Source organism: Ascidiella aspersa, chromosome 8 (genome assembly GCF_963924565.1).
Source record: "Ascidiella aspersa chromosome 8, kaAscAspe10.2, whole genome shotgun sequence".
Lineage (NCBI taxonomy): Eukaryota > Metazoa > Chordata > Ascidiacea > Phlebobranchia > Ascidiidae > Ascidiella > Ascidiella aspersa.
Window position 1 is genome coordinate 22,584,281 of NC_139454.1, and position 27,241 is coordinate 22,611,521.

The 27,241-nt window shown below is 38.3% G+C and overlaps 1 protein-coding gene across 1 annotated transcript in view; it reads left to right on the forward strand.

Moving 5' to 3' along the window:
- LOC146136907 (uncharacterized) overlaps positions 1-27,241 on the forward strand; it is a 52,584-nt gene that overhangs the window by 8,773 nt on the left and 16,570 nt on the right. The window contains exon 5 of the mRNA XM_083396062.1: positions 23,822-23,989. Coding sequence (XP_083252188.1) covers positions 23,822-23,989 — 168 coding nt within the window. The remainder of the gene's footprint in view (positions 1-23,821; positions 23,990-27,241) is intronic.

Genomic DNA, 27,241 nt, shown 5'->3' on the forward strand with positions numbered 1-27,241 from the left:
GGAAAATTTGAAACTTCGTATTTTTAGTAAAAATAGTAATTTGTTTTACGTGATATATAAAAAAAATAATAAATTTTTATAATTTGGCATTCTAAAAAAAACTGGAACTTAAAAAAACCTCCATTTTGGCGTGGTTTAATTAAACACGTATTAAGCGCATGACTTAAACATTACGCCTTACTATAACATTACCTTTTGACATGGCTTTGCTGCCTTTTTTCCGAAAAACAAAAGGCACCGTTTAGTTACGTCAGCGGATTTGGATTTGTAATCGAAACAGCTGACCTGGGTGACCACTATAAATTGTCCTGGCCTTCTATAGTGGCGTAATGTGGCCTGCTAACCATTGGCTGTTTTGGTTTAGGGCAGTGTTTCTTAACGTTTTTTTGTTGACCACCCAAAGGCATTACAACAACGCTTTGGCGACCCAATACAACGACCATATTGCAAAGACAGAACAAATCGGGAGAAACACACAACATTCTAAACACATTTTGTCAACCTAAATTAGGTTGACTGTCACAAATGTTTATATAATCTATGTCTTCGTATCGCAATTGTGTCGAAGTTTGGAGAAATCTTGCTTAGAAGCAATCTCAATAAATCTGACCATATAAAACTACTGCAGTTAGCGACCCAATTTTGGAAAATATATGGGTTGAAACACAATGATTGTAGGCTTTTCGAAACAAAAATCATTTGAATAGCAAATGTTTTATTATGGAAGTCTAAAAACTACACATTTTAACAACATAATATAGTTATAATTCAACGCCCCGCAGAGTCCTTCCTGAGTTTGGTTTTGAACAGCGACTAGGAAAAGGTTGCCGACCTCTGCTTTAGTTAGTCCAGCTGTCACTCAAGCACACTCGTTCTTGGCTCGCCACACACACACTCATAAATCGACGCCGCGACGCAATTATTGCGCCACAATTGATTTATATCCGTCCCTGGTTAGCGCGCCCGAATTGGAGAGAAGGTTTGAAAGGGCCAACCTAAGCGGCAATGTCTAAAGAGCTGTTATAGCGACATATTCACAAAGCAAATTTGTTTCGCTTGGCGACCCATTCGATTAAGTCGCGGTGTTTGATTTTTAGATGTTTCTAATGCCATTTTCGCACAAATAACGCCATTTTTAATTTGGAAACTCTTTTTATTGCGATTTTATCGCAAAGTCATTGATTGCGTCTAAATTGTCTCCTTTTACATTTTTATTTTCTTATTTTCTTGAAGGGATCTTTGGACAAAATAAAATAATTTCATTTGGAATGTAAAAAAATAATAAGAATTAGTTTCTTTAGTTATAATTTTTATTAACATTGGGCTTTGAAAGGCATATCCGGCAATTAACTAAACGAAACAAACTCCACACAAAATCCTCAAACATGACTATAGCTGTACAGCTGTATTTACAGAACTGTTAATAGCGCTGTTTTGACCAAGTAAATCAGTCTCGCTTGGCGACTCATTTGATTAAGCCTTTTTTTCTTTTTTTCACTAAAAAAAGTATCAATAACTCAATTCATTATGATGTTACCAATTAGAAACCACATAGAGACTTCTATTTGAAACAAGTAATTGTCGATTTGTATAAAATGAGTTCTTTAAGTCACGAAGTACAAATTCGTGTTCAAATTCGAAAAGACAAAACTTTACTTTTGTCCTTTAATAACCCCTTAAAAACCCCTTAAATATGGCGTAACCCGGCCGAATCTCGCCCTACAAACGTTTGTAATCCTCCCTGTCCCCCAGGGACGCCGTTTGCGTGTTCCACCAGCCAGCCAGCAAGTGTATCTAGCGCTGTCGGCAAACTTGGCAGGCTTGCATATGGCTCGCTAATTGCGTTACGAGGGCGACCCTATCGATTAACCAACTCCTGGCACCTGTCTGCTGCTAATCGCACTTCCCACGGGACAACATAGGCACATGACTACTGATTTAAACATTACTGGCCGCACGTGCAATATCTGCTTTACTTATTGTTGTTTTTTATATCTGGAAATCTGTGGTTTAACGTTAAATTGTTTTAAAATTTGAACAAGCTTTCGCACAAACGTGCTTCATATGGCATTTCGACTTTGACGGTTTGACCTCATGTTTTTTTTTTCAATTTGAGATTTTAATACAGTCGGTCAATTAAGAGTGCCGCTTGATTTCCAGATTTAGAATTAGAAACATACGGCTCAGAAAAAATATTGTTCTTTTATCAAGGAATTAATTTTGCGGTTTTCTTTTGTCTTTTTTTGATGGATTTTACGGTTTCTTGTTACGGTTCTTTTAAACGCTCTTGTTTTTTTATTTTAGCGACTATATCTTTTTCAGGATTGATTTTTAAAATAATACAGTCTATTTTTTTTAACATTTCAGTCTTTTTTCGTAAAACCTGAAATCACGTTTTCAGTCAATTTAGCGCCCTTAACCTAATTTAGGACACGGGGTCAGAATTAATTGACAGGCAAGGTCAATTCTCGCGATTTTTCATTTCACCCTATTTCCTCAATTTATTTTACGAAATCTATTTTTTTAGTCAAATAGATCACCCTTCGTAAAATCCCCACTTAGAAACCTAGCCTTTTAATTCCAACATCTGTTCGCTTAAAAGTGCTTAGTACACCTGTTGGTGGGCCGCTCTAAGCTTAAATCAAACACTTACACCTGGAACGCCGGGTTAAGTTTCTTTCAAGCTGTTTGGTTTGTGGCGAGATTTTTAGCAGCTGGCCAAACCACGCGTTAACTTTCGCGCGGCAGAATTCGGCCAGATCGGGTTTCATTGGTCGGAATTTTTTTACAGTTTGTCCCAAATATCGTTTCACACACACACACACATTGAAAATGACGCGTGAAACAAAATTATAATTTTGACATGACTTATCAAGTAAATAATACGATACTGATCAAGTAAACAAACGAGATTTTTAAATGAAAATGTTTACAAAATTTAAGTCGAGTAACGAATAGCAGGCGTTTTTTTCAAAGGGATTTTAAGAAAGGTTGTTTTTCTAAACGAAAATACTTTATACAAAAAATGTCTTTTAAGAAAATTGAATTTCCGTAGAGGAAAAATTCGCGTTGATTGTTTTCGGAGTATAGAAAAGTTTAATTTCCTCATTTTTAACCGGTCGTATGTAACAGGTGGTATGCCGTGACAGCACGGGCTCACCAAACATAAGTTACGATAGCTGCTGTCGGTTATATCTATAAGTGGGTGAGTCAAAAGCCAACAAAGGCTCGTAGTTGTGTGACTCATCGCCAGCCAGACTCCAATGTTGTGCTTTCCCCTTGGCTCTCTGCAAACTCTTTTTGTTGTGTTTGCTGGTCTTGCTCGTTTGCGGCAATTCTACAGAAAGACTCAACAAAAAACGCTCATATTCGCTATAAGTCGTCCGAATAAACTTACATACAGCCTTTTAATTCTAACATCTGTTCTGTTAAATCAGTGGTTTTCAACCTTTTTTTTTACGTGGCCCATTTTTGTTGCACAAAAATTATGTGGCTCAATAAATGTTGATTGAATTCAAATTGTCGTGTTGTTCTTTCTTTCTTAAAAAATATAATTATGAGCTTTATTCTCTGTATTTTGGAGCATAATGGTTGGAGGTTGTAGTGAGGCGTAGTAGAATATCAACTCCCATGCAAAATTAACTATGTTAAAAATGAATAAAGAGGTATACGAAACGTTCAAAATAAATACCTACGTCTGCATGGGCTTTGATATTCTGACTACGTATTCTCTGTATTAATTTTAACAGTTCCTTTTCTGATATAAAACGAAAAATCGTTAATGAATGTACAGTTGCTGCCAGGCATTGTATCCATTATAAAATTGTTCTTCTGGCAATATTCTTTTATTAGATGTGTTTGTTAAAATATTGTTAGTTACATTTTAAATCCAAACTCTGTTTCCCATTTCGGAGCATAATGATTGGAGGTTGTAGTAAGACGTAGCAGGAATATTAAAGCTCATACAGAAGTAGGAAGCATTTTGAACGTTATAAACATCTCTTTATTTAAGTTTTAACATGTTGAAAATGAAGTAAAGATGTTTAAAATGAATAAAGAGTTATTCGATACGTGCAAAATAATACCAATACTTCTGTATGAGCTTTGATATTCTTTCAACTATTCCTATTTCGTTTTGTGGGTTTAATTTAACGGGGGCCTATTACTGGGACTTTCCCGCTTTTTAACTGCCGATTGGTAGTTCACCTCCGACCTATGATCAAGTAATCTCAAGAGCACTCGAGTCAGCCGATTTACTCTGTCGAGAAAAAGGCAAATTTGGGGGGTTTACGTCTACACACGTGCCCGTCTGGCCTTTTGTGGTTTCCTGTTGTGGCGCCAATTGTCCCATACCCCCCCCTAAACCCCATTTTGCCCCCTTTTTGACGGGGATTGCGACGCGTTGGAAAATGCGTAAAACGCGCCGACGGAATTTATTTGATACGACGCGTTTTTTTTGTAATTTGACAAAAATAGCTTAATTTTCAGTTTTTAGTTGCTTTTTACGTTTGACCGTCGTTGGGCGTTTTTTTATTAAATCGTTTGAAACGAAAAAAACTTGCAAGAAAATTAGAAAATATTGCGCTTTATTAGAAATATTGCAGTAATTTTAACTGGATTAAAAGTGACCTCATCTGCATTAAAACTCACAGTTACTAATAAGGTTAACAAAATATAGGCGACTGAAGTGCGCTTTAAGTTTAATATAAGCATTTTAAAAATATATATCTAAAAAAATAATATTTTGGTAAGCGCAGTGTAGAAAACAGAAAACTGAATATTATTCAAATGTATAATTATTTTCCAAGTTGTGTTGTGGAGAAAGGTTTGTTGTTTGAGAGCGTGGTCGGAAACTTTTGCACGATTGCAGCCAAACCAGCGGCGCCCATCTTCTCTGTGACGCAACACTCGACGTCGCGTGCGCTCTCTCGCTCCCTTTCCATTGTTTGTCTTCCGCGCTTTCGAGAGTGGCGGTTAGGGGGGGCAAATCTGGGGGGTAGCGGCATCGCGTGCAGACCACAAGTGAGTCATGCTTGGAGTGGCGCTGTGTGGGGTTAATTCGGCGTCGAATCAAACCGAAGCCGAGACGGGATTCATTAGCTTTAAATCAGCGTCGGACAAAAGATAAAGAGTTAATCGGCGCTGGTTTCTCTACAAGCCTTTGCTTTCTCACTTTTGTAACGCCCATCTAAACTCAATGAATCCTGTCAGGTGGCACTGTATAAATCAGGTGGCACTGTATAAAGACAAATTGTATTTGATTCTCGACAAGCTTTCGCACAACCGTGCTTCATCAGGTCAAAGTATAAAAAAAAATAAAAATCAATGAATCCTGTTACCACTCCACCAGTTCCGACTTATATCCTATTACTTTTTGTAAAATCCAGTCAATGTGAATAAGGTAGAAAGCGCTATATTGGATCGTAAAAACGACTGAAACTTACATATCAATTAGGTATATTAGCGGCAGCAATATCACCCTAGTTATAGCACGAGCGTCCACATTACCAATTAGGCATCGGGTATCGGCTCCAAAAATATTATCGACCAAACATGATTACCACAGCTGTACGTAAAGGAGATTCAGTGCGTTTAGTTCGGACAAAAGGGAAAGAAGTTGATCGACACTGTTATGTTTTCGCTAGAAGCCTTTGCAAAGCGTCGATTAACTTATTTCGCAGCGTGGAGTTTTCTACCTTTTTCATCATCATTGGATTTTACAAAAAGTAATAGGATATAAGTCGGACGGGTGAAGTGGTAACAGGATTCATTGATTTTTTTTTTTTTTTTTTTTTTTTTTATACTTTGACCTGATGAAGCACGGTTGTGCGAAAGCTTGTCGAGAATCTAATACAATTTGTCTTTATACAGTGCCACCTGATTCCAGGATTCATTGAGTTTATATGGGCGTTGGACAAAACGGAAAAAGCAACTTAGGCTTATAGAGAAACCAGCGCCGATTAACTCTTTATCTTTTGTTCGACTCCAAACTGAAAGCACTGAATTACGCACAGCTTTTGTAATTAGAGATGGCCGGTGATATCAGATCGGAGCTGATACCCGATGAATGGTGGTAGTAGATATGACCGATAATATCGGATCGGGGCCGATACTGGATTCTAAGTGGCAGGATCGGCACTCGTCCGATACTAGGGTGGTATCGCTGCCTATAATAATAATATACCTAATTACCACGTAATGTTCAGTCATTTTTGCGAGCCAACCATAGGGTTTTCTACGTGATAGGCAAAAAATGACGTTAGACAAAGTAGCATTTTTGATGAATCTGAATTAGATTAGAACTAGAATTAGAACTAAGCACTGCATTAAAGATCAGTTTTGGCCACCACTACTTTAGTAATCACCGATTGCCTCTTTCCCTTATTCCGTACTATCAACGCACTAAATCTCCTAAACGCACAGCTGTTGTTGTAATAATAACTCTGCTCCCGGGCCGCTGTTTTTGACCACGGAAAATCCCACCTCTTAATACTTTATGGCGATTCAATAGGGAGTTGAATTTTGTGTTTTTGAGGTCGGTTGTTTTTTGTATCTCCGCGGTTGGCTCGATTTAAGTCAGTGTTGTTTCTTAACCCATGGGTCGCGACCCGAAGTTGGGTCGCTGTTTGATTTGGTTGGGTCGCCGACCGCAGTAGTTTACGTGTTTATACTAATTGGGATTGGTTCCAAGCAAGATTTTTCAATCAAAAAAATCAAGGAAGCAATACAAATAATGTCTTATAATAATCATTAAATTTCAAATTATTTATGCTAAAATTTTTTGTTCGCTAACAAGAAGCTATTTTTTAGTTCGCTAACAAGAAAAACCAATTGGGTCGCCAAAGCTTAGTCGTCATACTTACGCTTAATATTTGGGTCGCCGCGAAAAAAGGTTGAGAAGCACTGCTTTATATGGTTAGATTTTTGAGATTGATTCTGAGAAAAAATTCTCCAAAATTTGGAAAGCGGTAAACAGCACTTAAATGTGTTTTTTATGTCTTTCTTAATCAATGTGTTTTGGTTGGTTGCAAATGCTATTACATTTCTTCGAGTCTTATTTGGATTCGCCAAGTATTTTCGTTTTGCGGTCGCCGCGAAAAAAGTTCAGAAACACTAAGCGATAAAAGGGGTATTTTTGTGTCGCGCGTGGCGCGTCAATCACGGCTCATTGTCCGCGACACGCGACACTCGACGCCCCTATTGTTATTACTAACGCAGATTGTCGGTTGTCTCCTCTCTCCTCGCTGTGTGTAAGTCGGGCAAGCAAGATGGCGCCGGAAATGGTTTCACTAGGGATGTCCGATAATATCGGATCGGGGCCGATGCCAGAAGCCAAGTTTTAGTATCGGTACTCGTCCGATACTAAAGGGATATCGCTGCCGATCCTAAACCGATTTAATATGTGAATTTAAACCTTATTTACGATCCATCGCAGTGATTTCTAATTTAAAGTGTAAATTTAATAAAAAATAAGAGGTTAGCAATTAAAGCTATACCTAAGCTTCTTAGCGCTAAACCAAGTTTTAGCCTAACAACCTTTCGAAAAAATAACCTCATTTTTTTATGAAAAAATACCCACATTTTAATTTTTTTTGCTTGTTTTAGCATATTAATGACGTCAATTGGTATCAGGTCGGATCGCGACGCTTCTTGTTTAAAATATCGGGTTATCGGAATAAAATGTCAAGTATCGGAATAAAATATCGGGTATCGGAAATCCTGAAGTCCCACTTGTTAATTTGGCGCGAACCGATATCGCAGTAACGCGCTCACAGCACTTGCTAGCCAAACAATCGCCATTGTGATTAAACAATTAAGCGCGCGAGCGATTGCGACAGCGCGACGAAAACTCGATACACCCATCCACCCACTCACCCACCTGCTATAAGTTTACCCAGCAGAGATCGGGTTAAATTGATCTATTTTTATCCCCCCTCTCTTTTGTTTCGTTTTGTACACCAACCTGTTAACTGTCGATCAAATTGTTGCCCGACTTTCCTGGCTGGTCGGTCGCTTTTGCACCTGAAACAGCCTTTTCTGCTCTTGTTGATGGTTTAACCCTAATTTGGAACTTTTTTTTTAAGTTAATTTCTTTGAAAATAGTAAATCAAAATGCCGTTGGACAAAGTAGTATTTTTGGTAAAATCTCAATTAGATTAGAACTAGAAATAGAGCATACAACCAATACACAAATTAGATTAGAATTCAAATTCGCCACATTTTGATCTTATTCAGTGCATTAGAAATCTAGAACTATATAGTTGTCCAAGTTTGGGTGTGATGAAGCGTTTTCGAGCCAACGCCCATCTAACCAACGACCTTCCCTCTATTCCCATTCATTTCGCACTGGAGCGTCGAATGTAGGTCGCCAAACGAAAATAAACAAGGTGTTTTTCGCCTCCTTCCCCAATGCTCGTTGACAAGCGTCGCGCTTATGAGTGTGACGTAACAGTGGGCACGAGTCGTAACAATGGAGCTCGCGATATTGTGTGTACACGGACATCCCCGCTATATTCTGGCATCATGTTGTCCCCCTGTAAGCTTATATCAGTACAATGAGTCATTACAGCGTTTGCAAGGCGACTGCTGGCCGCGGAAAGTTTTTGGAAGCCTTGGGTTAAACCAGTGTTTCTTAACCTTTTTTACTTGGGGGCGCACTAAGAGACGTATGAAAACGTTGCGGCGCACCTTGCGAGCTCCGCTCGCGGGAAATTTTTTACGTGTACCGGCATTTCTCTTAAATTGCCTGCATTTTTGTTAAGGGACTTCAGCCTTTGAGATTAAAAACGTTATTTTGTCATTTAAGTCTTATTCCGATTAATTTTAAACTTATTTCGACATGTTTAGGTCTTATCTGGACTATTTTAGATCTTATTATGTCGTGGTTATTATTGCGAATTTGGCGTTGTTATGTCGGTTATTTTTTTTCCTTTTGCTCGCGGCGCACCTGGCAGCCTTCCATGGCGCACCAGTGCCCGCGGCGCACCGATTGAGAAACGCTGGGTTAAACAATGGTTCGCTTTAGAGCAGCGGTTCTCAACCAGTGGGCCATGGCTCACTGCTGGGCCATAATAACATTAAGGTGGGCCACAGAACAATTTAAAAAAGCTAGATTTAGTTTCATTTGTGTCACTATATTTAATTTTACAGGAATAATAGCTTGGGGAGGAATTAAAAAGGAATGTAAATTTATTTTATAGCCGCAAGTATCTCACTAATGCACGGTTGAATAAATAATTTGTTTTGAAATATGCTCTGCTGTGTTTTGTTCTAAACCTATTTTAAAGCTTTTCCTTTCATAAAAATTCTATTGGGCCCCAGAATTTTTTTGCAACGCAAATGGGCCACGAAAGAAAAAAGGTTGAGAACCAATGCTTTAGACTTTAGAGAGATACTCGACACTTGATTCCAAAGCCCGATTCCCAATATTTTGGACAATAAAAATCGCGACCCACCCGATACCCAGTGACGTCATTTACTGTGTTTAAACAAGAAAAATACCCGAAAAACATTTAAAGTGTTTTTTTACAGATTAAAAGACCAAAATTTTCTTGGCGTTAAAAGTTTAGTTACATCCAATTGTTGTTGACCCTACTTTTTTGATATATTTTCCTTTCAATGTACGCGTTTGATCGCAAACCATGGCTAAATGTTTTGTATTAATTTAGTGTTGGACGAGTACCGATACTTCGCTTCATTTTTTGGACATTCGTAGGCACCCTGTTGGGTATTACCCCTATTTCGACATTTTATGAGACAAATTTAGCAATGATATGAGAAGCCATTTTGACTGCTGAAAGTCCAATTAGTATCAAGGCTATCAAATGTTTAACTTTTATAATTCAATTAGTTTTACCGAAACAGCTGCAAATTTTCAGTAATGACGTCGAAAAGTAACGTCATAACGAGACGTTTAAGACAAGAAACCTTCGGAAACCTTGGGTTGTCTTTCGATTTAGTGCACAATTATGCAACTGGAATATTACACTTGTGTTCAAAAATGCAAGTGTAACTTTCCCTTTTGCGATCTTTTGATTTCGTAATAAAAACCCGGTTTGAAATCCCGGTATTTCGCTGTTGTAACACATCGCTTTAAAATTGCGTTTTAATGAAGAAAGCAGCTGTATGGAAATTATTAATGACGGAACTTTATAACAATACCATATACCCCCCTAGGATCGATCACCTGTTGTAACAACGTCACACGGAAATGCAATATTTCCTCTTTTGTACATATAGCGGGTACTCATCTTCTCGGTAAATACCGACAGCTATAATCCGACAAAGTGTAATTCTTACAAATGTCGCAATTCGCGATTCATTGCGGAACCGATATTCTGACCAGTTCGGTTTGCTAATGTTTGGTAATGCGATGCCATATTCGTTATTACCCCACGGGTATTTTGTACACAGTCGGTGCTCCCCGGTGAATGACGTGACGCTGTATTCTGCGTATAGGCCTTACGTTTGCAACGCAGCAGGGTTTTATTTATAAATAATATTTTTTTTAATATGTTTTGCTAAAAGTGTGTTTGCTAGACAACTGTAGCCGAAACAAGGACTGTGTAACAATTTTAACTCTGTGACGTCACAACTTTTAGAGATATGCTCTATAAAAAATCTTGGCGCGCTTCAGTTCGCTCAGGTGGCTTTTTGCCATCCGAAACAATACGAGGTTAAAAAAATAGGTGAAAAAACACCGTTGTTCGGTATTGCGTATATTCGCAAGTCCGTTTAAAAAGCAAGAACGTATTTTTTTCGACCCTTTTTAACGCCTTTATAGCTTTTTCGAAGTTATTGGCCTGTTAATGCAAGTCTTTTTGGGTATTTAGGTAAAAATAATGCTTTTGATTGCTTCAAAGCGGCCTTTTTAACGCATTTATAGCCTTTTCGAAGTTATTGGCTTGCTAATTGTAGTCGTTTGGGGTATTTAGGTCAAAATGCTTTTAATTGCTTTAAAGCTGCAATTGCAAACTGGCGAGCTGATTAAAACGATTCCAACATCACTAAAACAAGGTGGGCTCAGTCAAAACGCCTTGCCATTGTCGCGTCCTGTTACGTCACAAAGCCGCACTGTCGCAATCCGTCGCGCGCGCGCGCTGCCAGTCGCCACGCTTCGCTGCACACCTCGTGTCTGGACTTGTCGTGGTCGCCAGGGGGTCGTGGTTTGTTATGACAACCGGCTATAGCAGCACGTGGCTGGCGGCCGCGTAATGGAACAGTGTTTACCTTTTGCGAGTTGCGCGCCAGATTCGATTTCGTGGCCGCTTCCCGTCTTGGTTTAGCGTTTCTTTTGTTTGTATGTTCAAGGTTTAAACTAATAAGAATTACAGAGCCTGTATAGAAGTAGGAAGCGTTTTGTGAACGTTTCGAATATATCTTTATTTGAATTTTGGTTGAGAAGATTTATACTAAACGTTCAAACTGCCACCTACTTCTGTATGGGCTTCGTTATTCATTCTACGTCTAACTCCAACCTCCAACCATTTTTCATTTTTTGCTTACAAAATAAAGCAATGCATTGTCGTTGATAGTATACCCTTTGTTTTATAGATTGGCAAAACACAAGCATTGTTGACGTTTTGTATTTTTTTTACTGGTTTTGTTAAGCTGTTACCCAAAAAATAGTCGATCAAAATAGTTGCAATGTATCGCTAAATAAAAATTAATATGAGGTCATTTTAAAGTTTTAAAGTATAGTTGAGCGCTGTGCAGCTGTGTTCATTTACCTGTACTCTAAGTTGCATTACTTCAAAGGATTTCAACTATTTGTTTCGAGTAATACTTGCTTGAGTCCTAACCTGCAGCTGCAATATGGAAAGCCCACGTGATTTCCAAACCCATACGGAGTGAGCTTGTTTGTCAAATCGCCAGAGCTCACTAACATATGAGCGGATGTCAACAACACAGCAAGCGTGCCATGTTGTCGGTTAGAAACGAAAAACGACGCGCAATTTCCCGGTTCACAAATCGCCTGTTGACAGTAATATAAAGTTCAACTTTACTAACCCTGGAACCACACAACATAATTTCATATCTTTAGGTACATTAATGTGTTGTTTCTACACAGTGATAATCTTTTTTGACTTGAGTCCTAGTCAAATCTTTTTAAAAGAATAGCAAATAAGCAGTCAACTGTTAAACCCAACCACAGGTTATAGTTGTTTTTCTAGCTTTGCCTTGCTCGCACGAAGTTTTTAAGCCTTCCATAGGCACTCGGTGTACTACATAATGTGTGCCTTTATTGTTGGCTGGTACCGTTCCAGGAGGGCTTGATCACAAAACACACATTGTGTATATAAATGCTGTTTCTACAAAGTTTCCGCCACTTTGCTTCAATTGCCGCTTTCGAAAAGGGTTCCAAGTGTGGCGCGGGTTTAGCTCGCATGTTTTCCACGAGGCGAATACTTTGTGGTGATGTGATACGTTGTACTAAAAAAACAAGGCTAAAGGTTAAACTTAGTGTGACGTCACAATGCAAAGGTGGCCGCAACGCGCGATGCAGGAGCTGCCGTTTCCGCGAAGTTTTGCTGCACGCGGAGTTGCAGCAAACCGCGAAGCGCTAAGATATCACTGGGAGCACCGTAACTTTAATCAAAAAAGCGTTTTTTTCTGTGAACATGGCTTTGGAATCAGTGTTTCCAAGCAAAAAAATTCTGGTCCAAAAATGAATTATTTTCAAGTTCAAAACGTTTTGATAAAAATTCTATAAAGTAAGCAAGTCTTTTTTTCAGAGAACATTTTTTTAGTCTAAAGTTTAAGTTGTTTTGCGAGTCCTAAATTCAGTTTTGCTTCCCCCGGACTGTTTGTGTAGCTTTTCCTGTTGAAATCAATTTTGTACACATATATATCGGACGCTATTTCTTGTTTTTTTTCTCCAAAGTATAAAAAAAAATTATTACGCACCGGCCAATTTTTGTCCCCTCTCAGCAACCCCCCATTTACGCCGTCACTTTGTTGTGACACGCCAAACTACAAATCCATGTTTTTCAACTTCTAGCCTCCAATGCGTACTTCCTGTATTGTCGCGTTGCGTTTCGTCTGCTCGTCTAAAGAATCTTCAATATGCCGCGATTGGATTCTTGCAAAGCGATTGGCAGGTCACTGTTTTCTCACACCAAAGACCCAATTCAGAGCCACTGATAAATCGCCGTCGATTGCGATTCGAAATATTAAGCACGCGAAATTTTTCCCACAACCCAACTTTACAAAAGTTGCATTTTTTTCACAAAAATCAACAATTTTTCAACGAAAAAAAATTTTTATTTACGCAAAAAATCCTAATGTCAGAAAAATCAGGAAAATCCTAAATTGTATTTTTTTAGAGCCTTAAAGCTTTAAACTCCGGCCCTGGCTAAAATGACCTGATAAGTTGGCTGATTTCAACTACTGTAGCAGTAGTTTTTACCCTGGCAGGGTTACAGCCACCGCTATAGTAGTAGTACGCGATTAACTTTCAGGTCTTATATGTAGTTTGGAAAACTATTGCAAGTGAAATAATGTTGCAGCTTTCGCATTTTTTTGTCACCTTAAATAACTTTGTCTGAATTCTGCTTATAACGCTCGGAGCGGTTGTTTTTAATTCATTTTATTGACCTGCAAAATTGATCAACTTTTCCATTTTGTGAAACCGGACAACGACCCAATAGAGAAAAGGTTATGAACCACGAACAATAAAAACTATATTAGACTGAAATCTCTCTTATGGTGTAAACGAAGTTTAAACCGACATAACGATGGTTCATACTTCGTTTACACCACAAGAGCGATTTAGAACACTATATACGGATCTGTTCATAAGTTTAATGGTGAAAATAACGGCCCAAATAGACGTTAAAAGCGACATTCTTTATTTTCAAACGTTTCGGCAATTTCTAATGCCATCATCAGAGCGATTTATATTTATTGATAAGTTGCCTGGTGGAGCTAACTCTATTTTTAAATAAAAGCTGTAGTTTAAATTGTTTGGAGAAAGCATTACGAAGACACACAGTTTATCCATAGCGAGAAGTTTTTATCTGACGCCAAACACGAAAACCCAAAATCTCTTTCAGAGTTTGATTGACAGGTCAGGATTAGCAGCGCAAATTTCGCGATTTAATTTTCGCGTCAATTATCGCGTCCTATGTTACGTTGAACAGCCATCGAAACATCTCGATGACTTTAAATCGCCCTTGAGTGCCCCTTAAGTCGCGTTGTGACGTCACGCCTTCGCGCGCTATATTTGTGACGCCCCCTGCTCTTTGTGACGTCACTTTGATTTGTTGTTGGCAACAATCCCCAAAACGGGAAATCTTAAAAGTTGGCAACCGTCTGTTGTCTTATATTCTGTGTGAATCGAGAGGGAAAAAATGCCAAGTGGTAGTATCGGTACTTGTCCGATACTAGGGTTGTATCGGTGCCGATCCGATACCAAATTAATATAGGAATTTCAGCCATGATTAACATTCCAACACGGTAATTTCTGTCTTACGATGTACATTTATTGAACAAATATTACGGTAACAACTGGAGGTAACTTCTTAACGCGTAGGAAACTTAATTTTAAGGCAAATTTTAGCCTAATCAATTGGAAAAAATCTCTTTGAACGTTTCAGTTTTATGTATTTTGTTTGACATAGTATAAAAGTTGTTTGGTGTAGAATCGGATTGCGGTACTTTTGTCCAAAGTATCGGGTATTGAATCGGAATAAAATATTGTACTTTTCTAGTTTCCTTGGCGCCAGGGTTGTTTCTCGACTTGCTCCTCTCTGAGCCTGTGTAGCTCAGTTGGTAGAGCGACGGTACCGGAGTGGCTGGAGGTCGTGAGTTCGAACCTCACTTCAGGCTAGTTGTTTCTCTAAACTGCCTTGCTTGCATCATTGATCAACATTTTCGTTGAGTCTGCGATGGCTTTCGGTGTACTAATGATACGCAAGCCGTAATCGTTGGTCAAAATGCAGCTTCAGAAGGGCTATAGCTCACAGTTGTAGGACACATATATGTGTGTGTGTCTTTCATTCCTAGTTTCGTATTATAGTGATTCACTCCTTTTATAATTCTTACCAAACAATCCCAAATTGCAAGAAAATCTTTGTATTCCCGCCCCAAGCAGAACAGTGAACCCAAACGAGTTCAAACAGCCCTTTTTCAACTCACCGGAGTTCGTGCCCCCCTTTCACCAGTGGTACAATAGCCAGTGACCTTTGAACGCAAATATTATCATCGCTCCTCGACAATGTCTATATACGATGATGGCGCGATGTACACAAGAGCTAACATCGCCTCCGCAACTTAAATATTACGCCACTTGTTTTCTCGAAGGCAACCAAGTTCCAGGGGTTTAGGGTTCGACTCACGACGTTTGTTTCACGGCGGAATTTGTGTTGCTTTTTGTAGAATCCCTAACTCCTGTAAGCTGCGCTTTTAACAGTTCTATAGTGGTGCAATTAGCAGCCAAACTTTTATGGCTTTGTAAAAGACCATATAGTGCCATACTAATGCATACCTTTTTGGAAGTGACGCCAAACCGTTGTGTTAATGTTATTTCGTAAAAATATTCGTGAATTTAAATCAAATTTTTATTTTTTTTGTGATTTTTTTTCAGAAACATTTATGAGAAGGTAACCCGTTTTTTGCTAAGCAAAAACTCCCAATATCTTCTCATTGTGACGTCATACGCGCGCTGAGTGTGCTCGCGATTGTATCATTTGTTTGGACAGCGTTTGGTTCTCGTTGAAGTGACTGAGTATTCATTGAGTTGCTCAATCAGCCTATATTTGTAAATGGACGCATTTGTTTAATTCTAAACAAGGTGGCACTGTATAAAGATAATATGCATTGAATTGTCGACAAGCTTTCGCACAACCGTGCTTCACAAGGTCGTGACTCTTTTTATATAGTGCCACCTGATTATCCAACCTAGCTTAGTGATTTTTTTAACGCAAACCCCTGAAAGAAATATTCCGTTTGCGTGGATCAAGGTCGGCATGGTTTTTCCAATATGACGTAAAGCAAAAAATGACTTGGAAACTGCTGTTTTCGGTACAACAAATGAAAAACTAAAATAAAGTCTAAATACATTCGAAGAAGCTGCGCCTAAACGTTTATTTTATTTTTAACTTAAAAAAAAGTAAAACCGTCGCAAAACTTGAATTCGGCGTATCTAAAATTGGGGCAATTTTCCAACAGACGAGGTACCGCCCCCAACACGCCCCTCGGTTTGGGGCCCATGAGTCATGCTGCCCATTTCTGCTCGGGCTTGTTTTTGCCGCCGTTACGCCCGGCTGCGCAAATCTCCCCACAATGCACCGCGCGCTCGCTGGCTGGCGGCAAATGGGGAAAGGTGCCACTTAGGAAGCCAAAACTCCGTTGTGCTGCGAAAAAACGCTTGTTTTTTGTATTATTCATATGTGGCGGCTAGTTTTCCATCGTTTACTAAGTCCACATTACTTTTTTGACTCTTAAGGGGACAAAAAATTTAAAATCGCTTAAATTATAAAAGGGTAATTTTCATTGAATTGTAGGAGCACCTAGTTCTCTATTTTGAGCGTTGGTATATTTTGATTTTTTTTCCAATTTTTTTAAACGTCCTTTCGGTTCAAGGTATATGTGTGTCCTCGTCAAATCAGTGTTAGAAACTTGGCAAACGATCGACTCGGCATTATGAATTTATTAGAGTATCTTTAGTTTGCCAAAGGATGGTGTGTGTTAGAGTCTTGCGTAATACATCAACGGTTTGTTAGGAAAGGTTTATGGCATTGCATACTATTGCGCCGCGGCACACAGTTGGACAATCCTTGTTTCAAGCAAAACATTCACAAAAAGCTACCTAACTTCTGTATGTGCTATGATATTCTTACTATACTTATTACTACAACCTCTAGCCATTATGTTCTGTCTAAAACGAAAGAGTTTTGCAGTATAACACCTCGTTAAGTAGCGATTTCGCAACCGCTTAGGCCAACGCCATTTCAGCTCCGCACGTATCCCCCCAAATAAAACCGCCAATACACTCGTGTCCCGCCACGGGCCATTGTGACGTCATCGGACGCGCGAGGCCGAGCCAGGGTCTGTTGTTTTACCCGCTGGCCGCGCACAAAGCGAGAGGGGGGCTGTCAAAACCGCGAAGGCCTTCGCTTAGCCTTTCAACGTTCGAGCTCAATCTGCGTTTTGTGGATTTAATGTGTTGTCTCGTATCCTGGCAACCCAAACCCGCGTTTCTGTCACTTTTCGTCGCTCGCGTGACGTTTCGATTCGTCATTTCAGGGTGACCATAAATTCTTAAATTGATTTGTGTGTTGAAAAGTCTTTGAAAAAACTTACGTTGTTTTGAAAGTCTATGAATTAATTTTATGTGCAGCTTAGTTATGCGTTCAGAAAGTGCGCCTAAAGAAACAACTTATAACTATTTTCAATTGTGTTGACCATAGCATTTTAAGTGTTTTGTTTTCGAAATATATTTAACAAAAAATCTAGTGATCGAATATTTGCGCGAAAAAGTATGAGTCTATGGCTTGTTGTTGTGCAAATGAAAAGCACGCAGTTATGCCCGATAGTATACGTACTTTATTCAGAAGCAGAATGTTTTGGCATTTTTTATATTGAATATTGTAAAATTTAAACTGCTTTTGGAAGCTGAGTTGCTGTTTTGAAAGTTGAATTAAATTTTTTGAAATAAGCTGCAATATATTGCACACCACGGATGAAATTCACTTAACGATATATTATCGGATCGGCTCCGATACGATAATTGCACGCAGAAGTAGGCAACAAATATATTAAAGTAATCGCCAGCTTATAAGGTTGAACAGGTCATACGAAGCAAAGCGACATTGTTTCTGATTCCCTCTGGTTGGAAATCGCGCGATTTTTTCCTACTGCCCAATCGTTGTTATACCCACGTGCGGGGCTTGAATCGTTGACGGGAAAAAGGCACCAGAATACCCTGAGCCCAAGCCAAAAGGGACGCGGCGTGTATTTGTGGCGTGTTGTTACTTGTATGCCGAGAGTAGACAAGGTCAGTTTGGAAGTTGCAATGCTTGTTTTAGGCGTTTTTACTGTGAGCGCCTTATTAGTTTTTACAAGCCGAGCAGTGGCTTTATTACGATATGCTGAATGAAAGTTTATCACCAACCAAAAGATTCCAGTTCAAGTATTGTTTTTTTTATGTATTGGTGCAGTCGTATAAAAAGAGCGAACCGGTCAAATAGCCACTTGAAAAAAAAAACTGTCGATCACAGGCAGTTTTCCATACGAAGTGCGCAGCCACACCAGACAATATGCGCAGTAAAATTATTTGTGGCGTCATCTCTTAAATTATGACTTGCAGTGATCTGCCGCGGGCCCCCTCTAACTCAATTTTAAAATATTCTTGCGCAGTACAAAAATATATTTGCGCAGTAAAAAAAATTAGAGGGAAAACTGATCACAGGCAATTGTTCCAATCGCTATTGTGTCGAACGCACAAACAAAATGCAGTTGTCTCGGCGGAAATTGCCAATAAGACGTTTGTCGCGCGTCCGCTGACAATGGCCTTTGGTGTGGCGCAATTCCCCCCCCCCCCTCCCCTGGGAGTGCACGGGTTGCTGACGTCACAATGTCGGGCCACGTGCCACGGCGGCGGGGGGTCGCGCAAAGGTCAACGCTGCAGCCTGTGACGAAACAATAGTTTTTGCGCTGATTTTTGAATTGCACTTTTGTAAGACCGCATGGGATGTTACTTTGTCTTGTTTATTTTTATTGTGAAAATACAATTTATTTCCGGTTCGAGGAATTGCTTTGCGCATTTCGCTGTTAAGACTTGAATAGTCTTAAAAAAGCCGAAAATCTTAAAAAGCCGTAATGTTGGTTAAAAGTTGCCAATTTTCTGGACAATTTGGGGTCGTTGTAGTCTTATTTAGAATTCAAAATAAAGGTTTACCAAAAACAGCAGAAAATTGCACGTAATACAAATAACATATGTTTTTTGTTTCTTACGTTTTCTGATTCCGCTGTGAACAAAAAATCTGTTTTTTTATAGTTTTTTTGCAGTGCTTGAAATTCGTCTCATTAGGGGAAACAGCGAATAAAACATACCCATTTAATGTGAGGTGTACAGCGGGTGGTGTATTCGACTTGATTGACTTCCAGCGTTGCATTTTGCAAAGGGCGAGATCGCTGCGGCAGTTTTGCAGACTTGCATAATCCGCCCTTCTTCTTCCTTTGTTGCTTAGCGCGCGCGCTCGTTTGTTTATGGCGCCCAATCGCAGTTGTTTAGCGGCGTGTTGATCGGCCAGTTAGTGCTCGCGCGCCTTCCTGTGTGACGAAACAAGAGACATGTGTGATGCAACAGTCGTGGTGAAAGTGTGACTTCCGCCTGTGTTTTGCATGCCTAGAAGGTTGCGTAGGAGGTTTTAGCCAGAGTTCGATTTTTTGCTGGTAATTCGAGGTAGTTGTTCAGGTGCTTTCCCTAGGGGGTTATTTTGCGCGACTACAAAAAAAGAAAAGTGGTTTAAACTTAGAAACTGTCAGTTTTGGGCTTTTGGCAAATGTGGGCCGCCGAGCCATTTTTAGTGGGCCGCGAGATTTGGGCATAGAAGCGCCGTGTAATATTTCACCTTAAAATCAAATATCCTGAATCATCCACTGTGTTCTTAGTGGATTTACGTAATAGTTCAATAGCTTTAAAAAGAACTTTGGGCCACGACAAAAAAGTTTGCCGACCACTGGGTTATTCTATTGAAGGTTGCCGATGTACTATGGTTCGTAAACTGATTTTTGCTGAATAAAATACGGCTTCAGAAGGCCTAGATCACAGTTGCTGCACATTTATGTGTATGTATTTAACTGTGATTTCTGTGCTGATATTTTTAGGGTTGCAAAGCGTCCGTACCACGAACAGATGTGACAAATTTAAGCTTGAGTTTATTGTTTGCCTTTCAGCTAAATTTGTCTAAAAAAAAACATGTTTTAATTTCAGCGTTTTTTTTTATTTGTAACCACCACTGGCTAGCCATTTCGCAAAGCGCATAGTTCGATTTGCGAAACAGAACGATATGAACCTGAAACTGACAAAAACAAAGTGCAAGAAACTATGCTTTTTCCCCTGCAAACCTTTCGCGATAAAAGTTTCTTCCTAATGACATTCACTCAGCTTGAAATGAAGTTCCACGTTTCTCTGCAGATGGACATTTGCTCCAGGTATGACACTGCATTTACAACGCTCATTTTTAGGCTCACTATACACGGATATATAATAATGTAGCTTGATAATAAATGCCGAAGCCTAATAGGTTGAGCAAATCGACGATTCAATACGGAATGGTAATAATCTTCAGTTAAATGTGGCACTTGATATTCATTATATTAAGCTACTTAAAGCTTGAGAAGCGAACCGCTCCGAACAAAAATCAGTCAGCAAAGGTCTAAAACTTTTAATTCAAATATGCATTTCGCCATATAAATGGCATCGTCAGTTTGTCTGTACAAATAAATTGTAAAAAATTTAATATATTATAATGTAAAATAAATTAATAAAATACATTTAAGACGAACAAAGACAAAGACAGCCTGCGTATAAACGCCAACCACTAAAGTAAAAACAAAAGCAAAAGGAGCATGCGATACGTGTAGCGGCCGCAGAAAGCCACTGATAAAAACACGGCCCAGGGGGAAGTGGTATGAGAATCAGTGACGTAGCAAATTAAGCTACTTATTTAGTTTTCGAAATTAGACTCTGATCGAGAAAAAACCCTTATATATTTATGCGATATAAGGATGTATTTATGCGACTTTCAATGCCAAGTTTTGCACAGATATAACCGTGTTGATTTTTGCTTGCCTGATTTTTTCGATTTTGTTATAAACAATATTAGCAATGTCGTATGCTAAACGCAACATTGTTATATGTTAAAAATATAAAATTAAAACGTTTAAAATGTTTCCCACTTCTATATACCCTTTCAGATTCCTACAATACGTTCAAAATTGTTATAGTTTTGTTTTAGTAAGATTCATTTATTTAAATTTGAGTTGTTTTTATTGGCAGGCATATAATATGTTTTCGACGTAACCTTGTAACTTTTTCTACATGTTTTTTAACCTAGTTGACATAATAAGTACACACTCTTTGCTCTCGAAAGCCAAACAATGTTGTTATTAACCGCTGGATACATCTGCGCAATTCCACGTTTTGTGAAACACATTTGTTTTGAAGCAATACTTTCCAGAGCTATACTGAGTTGATTTAGAAGCCGTTGTGTCAATAATAGCATCTCTAAGCGTACCGAAAACACTTGACATGCGAGCCCAGTGTGCCTATACCCCAGATAACTTAGCCGTGTGTCGCAACATTGGATTATTGAGTGTGTTATTCGTGTAATAACGAATACAAGGTCATTGACCTTTGTTGCATAACTTTTCTTGGATAACACACGCGACATTTCTACTTTGTTTCCTGTTTAAATTGAATACGATTGTTAGGGGAGAATTTTTCTACTTAAACAAACGCATCTTAAAACTTAAAAGTGCCATTGTTTTTATTTTTTATCGTTAATTGCAAATATAGAAATGCATAAGGACTCTCCTTGCTCTACCAATTGTCAAATTTTTTTTAAATAAAAATAACTGTACTTTCAGTTATGTCAAAACATAACTTTTCTTAATTTTAATGCTTCACTCTCCAGGCCATTTTTTCAATTATTTTTCTCGAAATCCCTTTTTCCTAAAAACCAGCCCTGCTCTCAAAAACGTTCAAGGTTCAAAAACTATTTAATCCAGTATTTAATAAATACGTAACTTCCATATTTTCATCACTTTTAGGTGTTCTTTTTTTGGTTTTTCTACTTGTTATTTTTATCCATTTTCCAGTCCTGCTTTCAAAACGCCCAAGATTTAAAACTATTTAATCCAGTAGTAAAAAAATCCGTATTTTCTATATTTCCATCATTTTCACGTTTTTTTATAAATTTTTTGTCCAATTTCCATCCCTGCTCTCAAAACTTCAAACAAGCGCGTTCCGTCACGTGCGCGACACGCGACATGCGTGTTTGTGCCGCGTGTCGCCCCGTAGTAAACAGCGCCATAACCTCTCGAGAGTTTCAATTGAACCCACAGGTTCACAACCTGCTGTTCCGTTGCTTAAAATAACGCAATGCGATGGCATTATAAGCAGGGTTACCATACCGTGCGTTTTTCTAAGATTTGTGCTTATTTTTTCTATTGTGTTTTAGAAAATACTATTGTGAATATTTCTAAGATTTGTGCTTGTTTTTAGGTGCCTGTTTCGTTTGTCTTATTTTAGTTTCTTAAAGTGTTCTTTATCAAATCTTATCGGCAAGCATTATAAGCAACAACTTATATGAGCCAGGTTTTTAGCCATTTTTGATGCGGGCGGCTCCTTGTTATAATTTTGTTTTTTTCAAGTTTCACAAACTTGTTTCGAGTTACTTGTAAAAAGTGGCCCGCATGGCTCAAAAAGATCATGTACCCATTTAAACAAACTATTTAACAGAAATAGTAAGAATATTTGTTGAAAATGAATTAAGAGATATTAGAAACGTTGGAAATGCTATACCTATACTTCTGTGTAGTTAAACAGAAAAATGTTCAAAAATTGAAGAACTAGCTTCAAAAAGTGTCGGCCTTTTTTAAAAACGGCAACAAAAAACGGCCAGTTTTCGCGGCGTGTGGTGTAATTCGCTTCACAGTATTTTTACATGGCGTGCTGGGCACTCTTCACGTGATGCTGTTTACCTTCTTCACGCACCTTTGCCATTCATCGACCTCGTTTTGTGTTTACTACTCAGCTCAGATTTGTTGACGCAATCCAATGCAGTGGCTGTTGGACGCTTGTTGTGTAGCCATTCTCATGACTTAGGTGTTAATCCATGCAATGGCATATAGGCGCCTCATGCTTGTAATGGCGCATTTACCAACTGAACAGCAAACTTTCTGAACAGCCATAAAGTCATACAAGTCATCAATTTCCAGCCGCTATACTTCTTTTAAGGCTTTTATTTTTTGTGAAAAATTTTGAACGGTTGGCCAACGACCGTTGCCAGATCATCAGAAACTGCGATTTCATTCAGTTTTGCTGAGAAGGCGACTCCTGGCTTCAATTATATCGTTACTAGTCGCTCGTAAAAGATTCCCACAAGCCGTTTTACTATCGACTCGATTGCTGGTAATTTGCAAAGTTTGTGCAATTTGTAAAGTCGCCCATGTCAGCGATTCTGGTCGCTGCGATGCGCAGACTTTCACTGCGCAGGTAAATTCCCCTGTTATGAAATTTGTATGATTGTACGTCAAGTATGCAGGCATGTCCGCGTTAGGGCGAAATTTCTGCGAAAAATGTATACGTTTTTGCTGGATTTTTAATCCGAGTGTTTTGTCATTGTTAGATGTGATGCTACGGATGATATTTGCGGAAAACCAAAGAAAAATCTATTGGTTTTAAATTAAAAACACATTCTTGAATTGTGCTGTTTTCTTGTTGCGATATTAATGCAAGGACTCCACTTATTTTTTAGTTATGCTTTTTTTGCTGGAAGGGTGTATTTTATATTTTGTAATTTTTACATATTTTAGGGAACTTTCTGAATTAAAAAAAAAACGATTTTGTGTAAACTTTTCTAGATCGGAAGACAACTTTATTAAGATATACTTTTACAACTTTTGACACATTTCTTAAGATTTGACAGCTTTATTATTTCGACAACGTTATTTACTTTACAGAACTAATTTTTGACAACTTTTCAAGGAATTGGAAGAATTTCAAAATTTCGTACAAAATTAGCAATCCTTTTTTTAACCTCAACCCAAACTCCGGAAAACATCATTAAACTTTCTCTCTTTTTTTTAGCACCAAGCCGCATCGCAAGTCATCCGTGTCCGAGCCACTCGCTTCCACGTGGCACGGCATGACGTCAGCTTCGGATCCGAACCGGGGCGAAGATGCGCGAAACTCGTGCGAACGAAAGCCGAGCATCCGCGAACGGATGAAGCGAATCCTTAGCGGACCGCCGAAAGTGTAAGAGAGTTTATTTTGACCTACTCTTTAACTAGGTTTATTTACCTGGCACAAACTTTCATCTTTGGGAATAGTTTTTGTTGAAAAATAAAGTTAGTCCTGAAATACTTACTTGCAAAATCGTAACATAGATATCAACGCCCATGCACAAGTAAGAAGGGTTTTGAACGTTTCAAATGAATCTTAAGATAGTGGCCGGAGATGGTATCTTTAGACGTAGAATGAATATCAAAGCCTATACAGAAGTAGGTAGCTCTTTGTAAACGTTTCGAAATAAAATATAAATAAAAATTTATTCAAAATCATCACCAAATGCTACTACTTTTGTATGGGGTTTGATATTCATTCTACGTCTAAATATACAATATCCAGCCACTATCTTAAGATTTATTTGAAACGTTCAAAAACTTAACTCCAACCTCAAACCATCTTAAGAAGTATTCGAAACTTCAACAAAATGCTTCCTACTTGTATGGTTTAAAATTCGAAATCGCTTGTTAGTCCTACAGAAATCTTTTTATGATACAAATGAGAGCAAGGTTTGAAAAAGTTCTAATCTCCATCCACACTTTAAATGCAGTCGTTTTCAAACTCGAGCTTTCGAGTTAAAAAACAACAAAAAGAGCTGTTTTATTTTGCTATTCTGCACCAAGAAGCTAAAAGGCTCTCGTAATTGAATAAAAGGCTCGCTTAATTTGAAGTACCACTAGTAAAAAGAGCTGGCACCGCCCTACTTAACTGCTATTTAACTGCTATTTAAACGAGCGATCGTCCAAAACTTGCGACATTGTGTGTTTTCCCATTAGGGGCTTTCCCCGAGCGGTCTGAGCCTGTCTACAAACTTCGTTTCTTTGTCGAATGTTTGTTTTTTCACCTGTCGAATGTTGTCCGCTATTCGTCTTTCTACCTTTTCGACGTGGCGGTGAAACAGGCTTTGCGCCTAACTTGGAAGTTTGCAATTAGAACAGTGCTTCTCACCTTTTTCTTTCGTGACCCATTTCCGTTGCCCAAAAACTATGTGGCTCAATAATTTTTTATGAAAGAAACAAACTATAAAAAAATAGGGTTGGAACAAAAAAGCAGCAGAACGTATTTTAAAACAGATTGTTTATTCAACCGTGCAATAGTGAGATGCTTGCTGCTGGACAATAAATATACATTTTATTTACATCAATTATTTCTGTAGAATTAAGTGTGGTGAAACAAATGAAACTAAATTCGTCAATAAATCTAGCTTTTTAAATTGGTCTGTGGCCCACCACAAAATGTTTCCTTGGCCCACTTGTTGAGATCCGCTAAATTAAAATGACCGAAAAAACGATTTCTAAACGTTTTTATTTCTTAGAAGTTTCCTAGTAAGATATGCCGACCGTTCCCTGATATGAAATCTTGACATTTTACTGATACGGAGTCAAATTCCAGGGTTGACAAAATATCTTTGAATCTTTAAAAGTCTTTGAATTGGCTGGAACTTTCAAAGTCAACCCTATGTGTTACCAAACGTTTTTTAGAAGTCTTTTGAATTTATCTTTATGTGCAGATAACTTGCGTGTTTCGAAAATTGCCGTTGCAAACCAACTACATGATATTATGTTGATCATGGCATTTATATCGTTTTGGTAGCATAATGTTGAAAATGAAGAAATAATTATTTAAAACGTTCAAAATGATACCTGCTTCTGTATGGGCTGTGATATTCTTACTGCGTACACTGCTTTTTTATTCTCGAATTAAATTCAAAGTATGTCAAGCGACCCAGTGACCCCGACCCAATCTTTAAAAGGCTATACATTTTCACTGGAAAGTCTTTAAATGTCAAAAACTCTGAAAAAGTCGCAAATATGGGATTTCTCCCGCTTTCAACAATTAAACAAGCCAATCGCCGCAAGATTTCCATGTAAAATTCGCTTTCCCTCTATTCAGATGACTATACAGACCGACGGTAATTCTTTGCCCAGCAAGACCTCTTGCATGTGAGCTCAATGATTCAGAATGGTATTGTCTTTTGTTTAGTTTCCCAAGAGCGATTTTATGACTCAACCCCTTGGCTGTTTACATTGTGTAATTTGATTTAGATAGAACACCTGTTTTCAATGAGAAAGCAAACTTAGTTTCCTAAACGTTCGCCCCGAAAGCGACTTTATGCTTATTTATAGATCAGGCCTGTTTAGCAAAATAATTAGTAAGGCTTTTCCTTTTCTCAATTGACGATTTTCAAATCTACTTAATTTGAGATTTTTAATGAAGCCCCTTCAGAAGTGGGAAATATTTTAAACGTTTTAAATCTCGTAATAAATTCATTTTTCGTTTTTAACATTATTCGTTTTGTAACGCTCTAAATCGGAGATGTCCGACATTTTATTATAGTGGGCCGCATTGACACTTGAAATAATTTAATGGGCTACAGAACCTTTTAAGTTTAAAGATTAAGTATTGCTCTTTAGAGTTATAACAGGCCTTTAGAGTTATATATGTACATATTTTACCTATACTATACTATTAGTGCGCCCCTAAAAGCTGACTGGTACATTTTACTTAGGCTAATATTGAGCGTTTAAAATACTACTTAGGAGTGAAAATGACTAGCGGGCCGCACAAAAAATTCAGACGGGCCGCAATGTGGCCCGCGGGCCGCAGGTTGGACATCCCCGCACTAAATGCTACCTACTTCTGCATGGGCGTTGGTATTCGTTGTACGTCTAACTATAATCGCCAGCCATTATTTTAAGATTTATTCAAAACCTTCGCAAAATGCTACACATTTCTGTATGGCTTTAAAATTCATTCTCTACGTCTAACTCCAACCTCCAGCCATTACAATTGTGCTTCGTAGACCATTTTGTTTGAAACCTTATTTGTCCTTTTGCAGTTTTGTTTCAACTTTAAACAAAAGTAATTGTTTTAACGAGCTCCAAAGAAAAAAACTAATATTAAAAGTAGGCGAAGAAAAAGCAGAAAAACGTGATGTTGGTTGTGCTTTCCAACCAGTAGATTAAAAGTAAAAAAAAAATATATTTTAACAAAAAAGTTGTAAAAACTTGTTGCGTTGTGCGAAAATCATATATAAAAATCAAACACTTATGTCAGATTTCGCGCACAGAGGAGTAATTATTTTTTTCCGTAATTTAATCTTCTTACCAAATCCCATAAAAATGTAGTTTAATGTGACCTAGAAAACCCGGGTGAAGTCCCCAACCCGCAATAAGTTGATATTTACTTGTTTGCTCAGTCCATTGGAGACGCGCGAGCTAT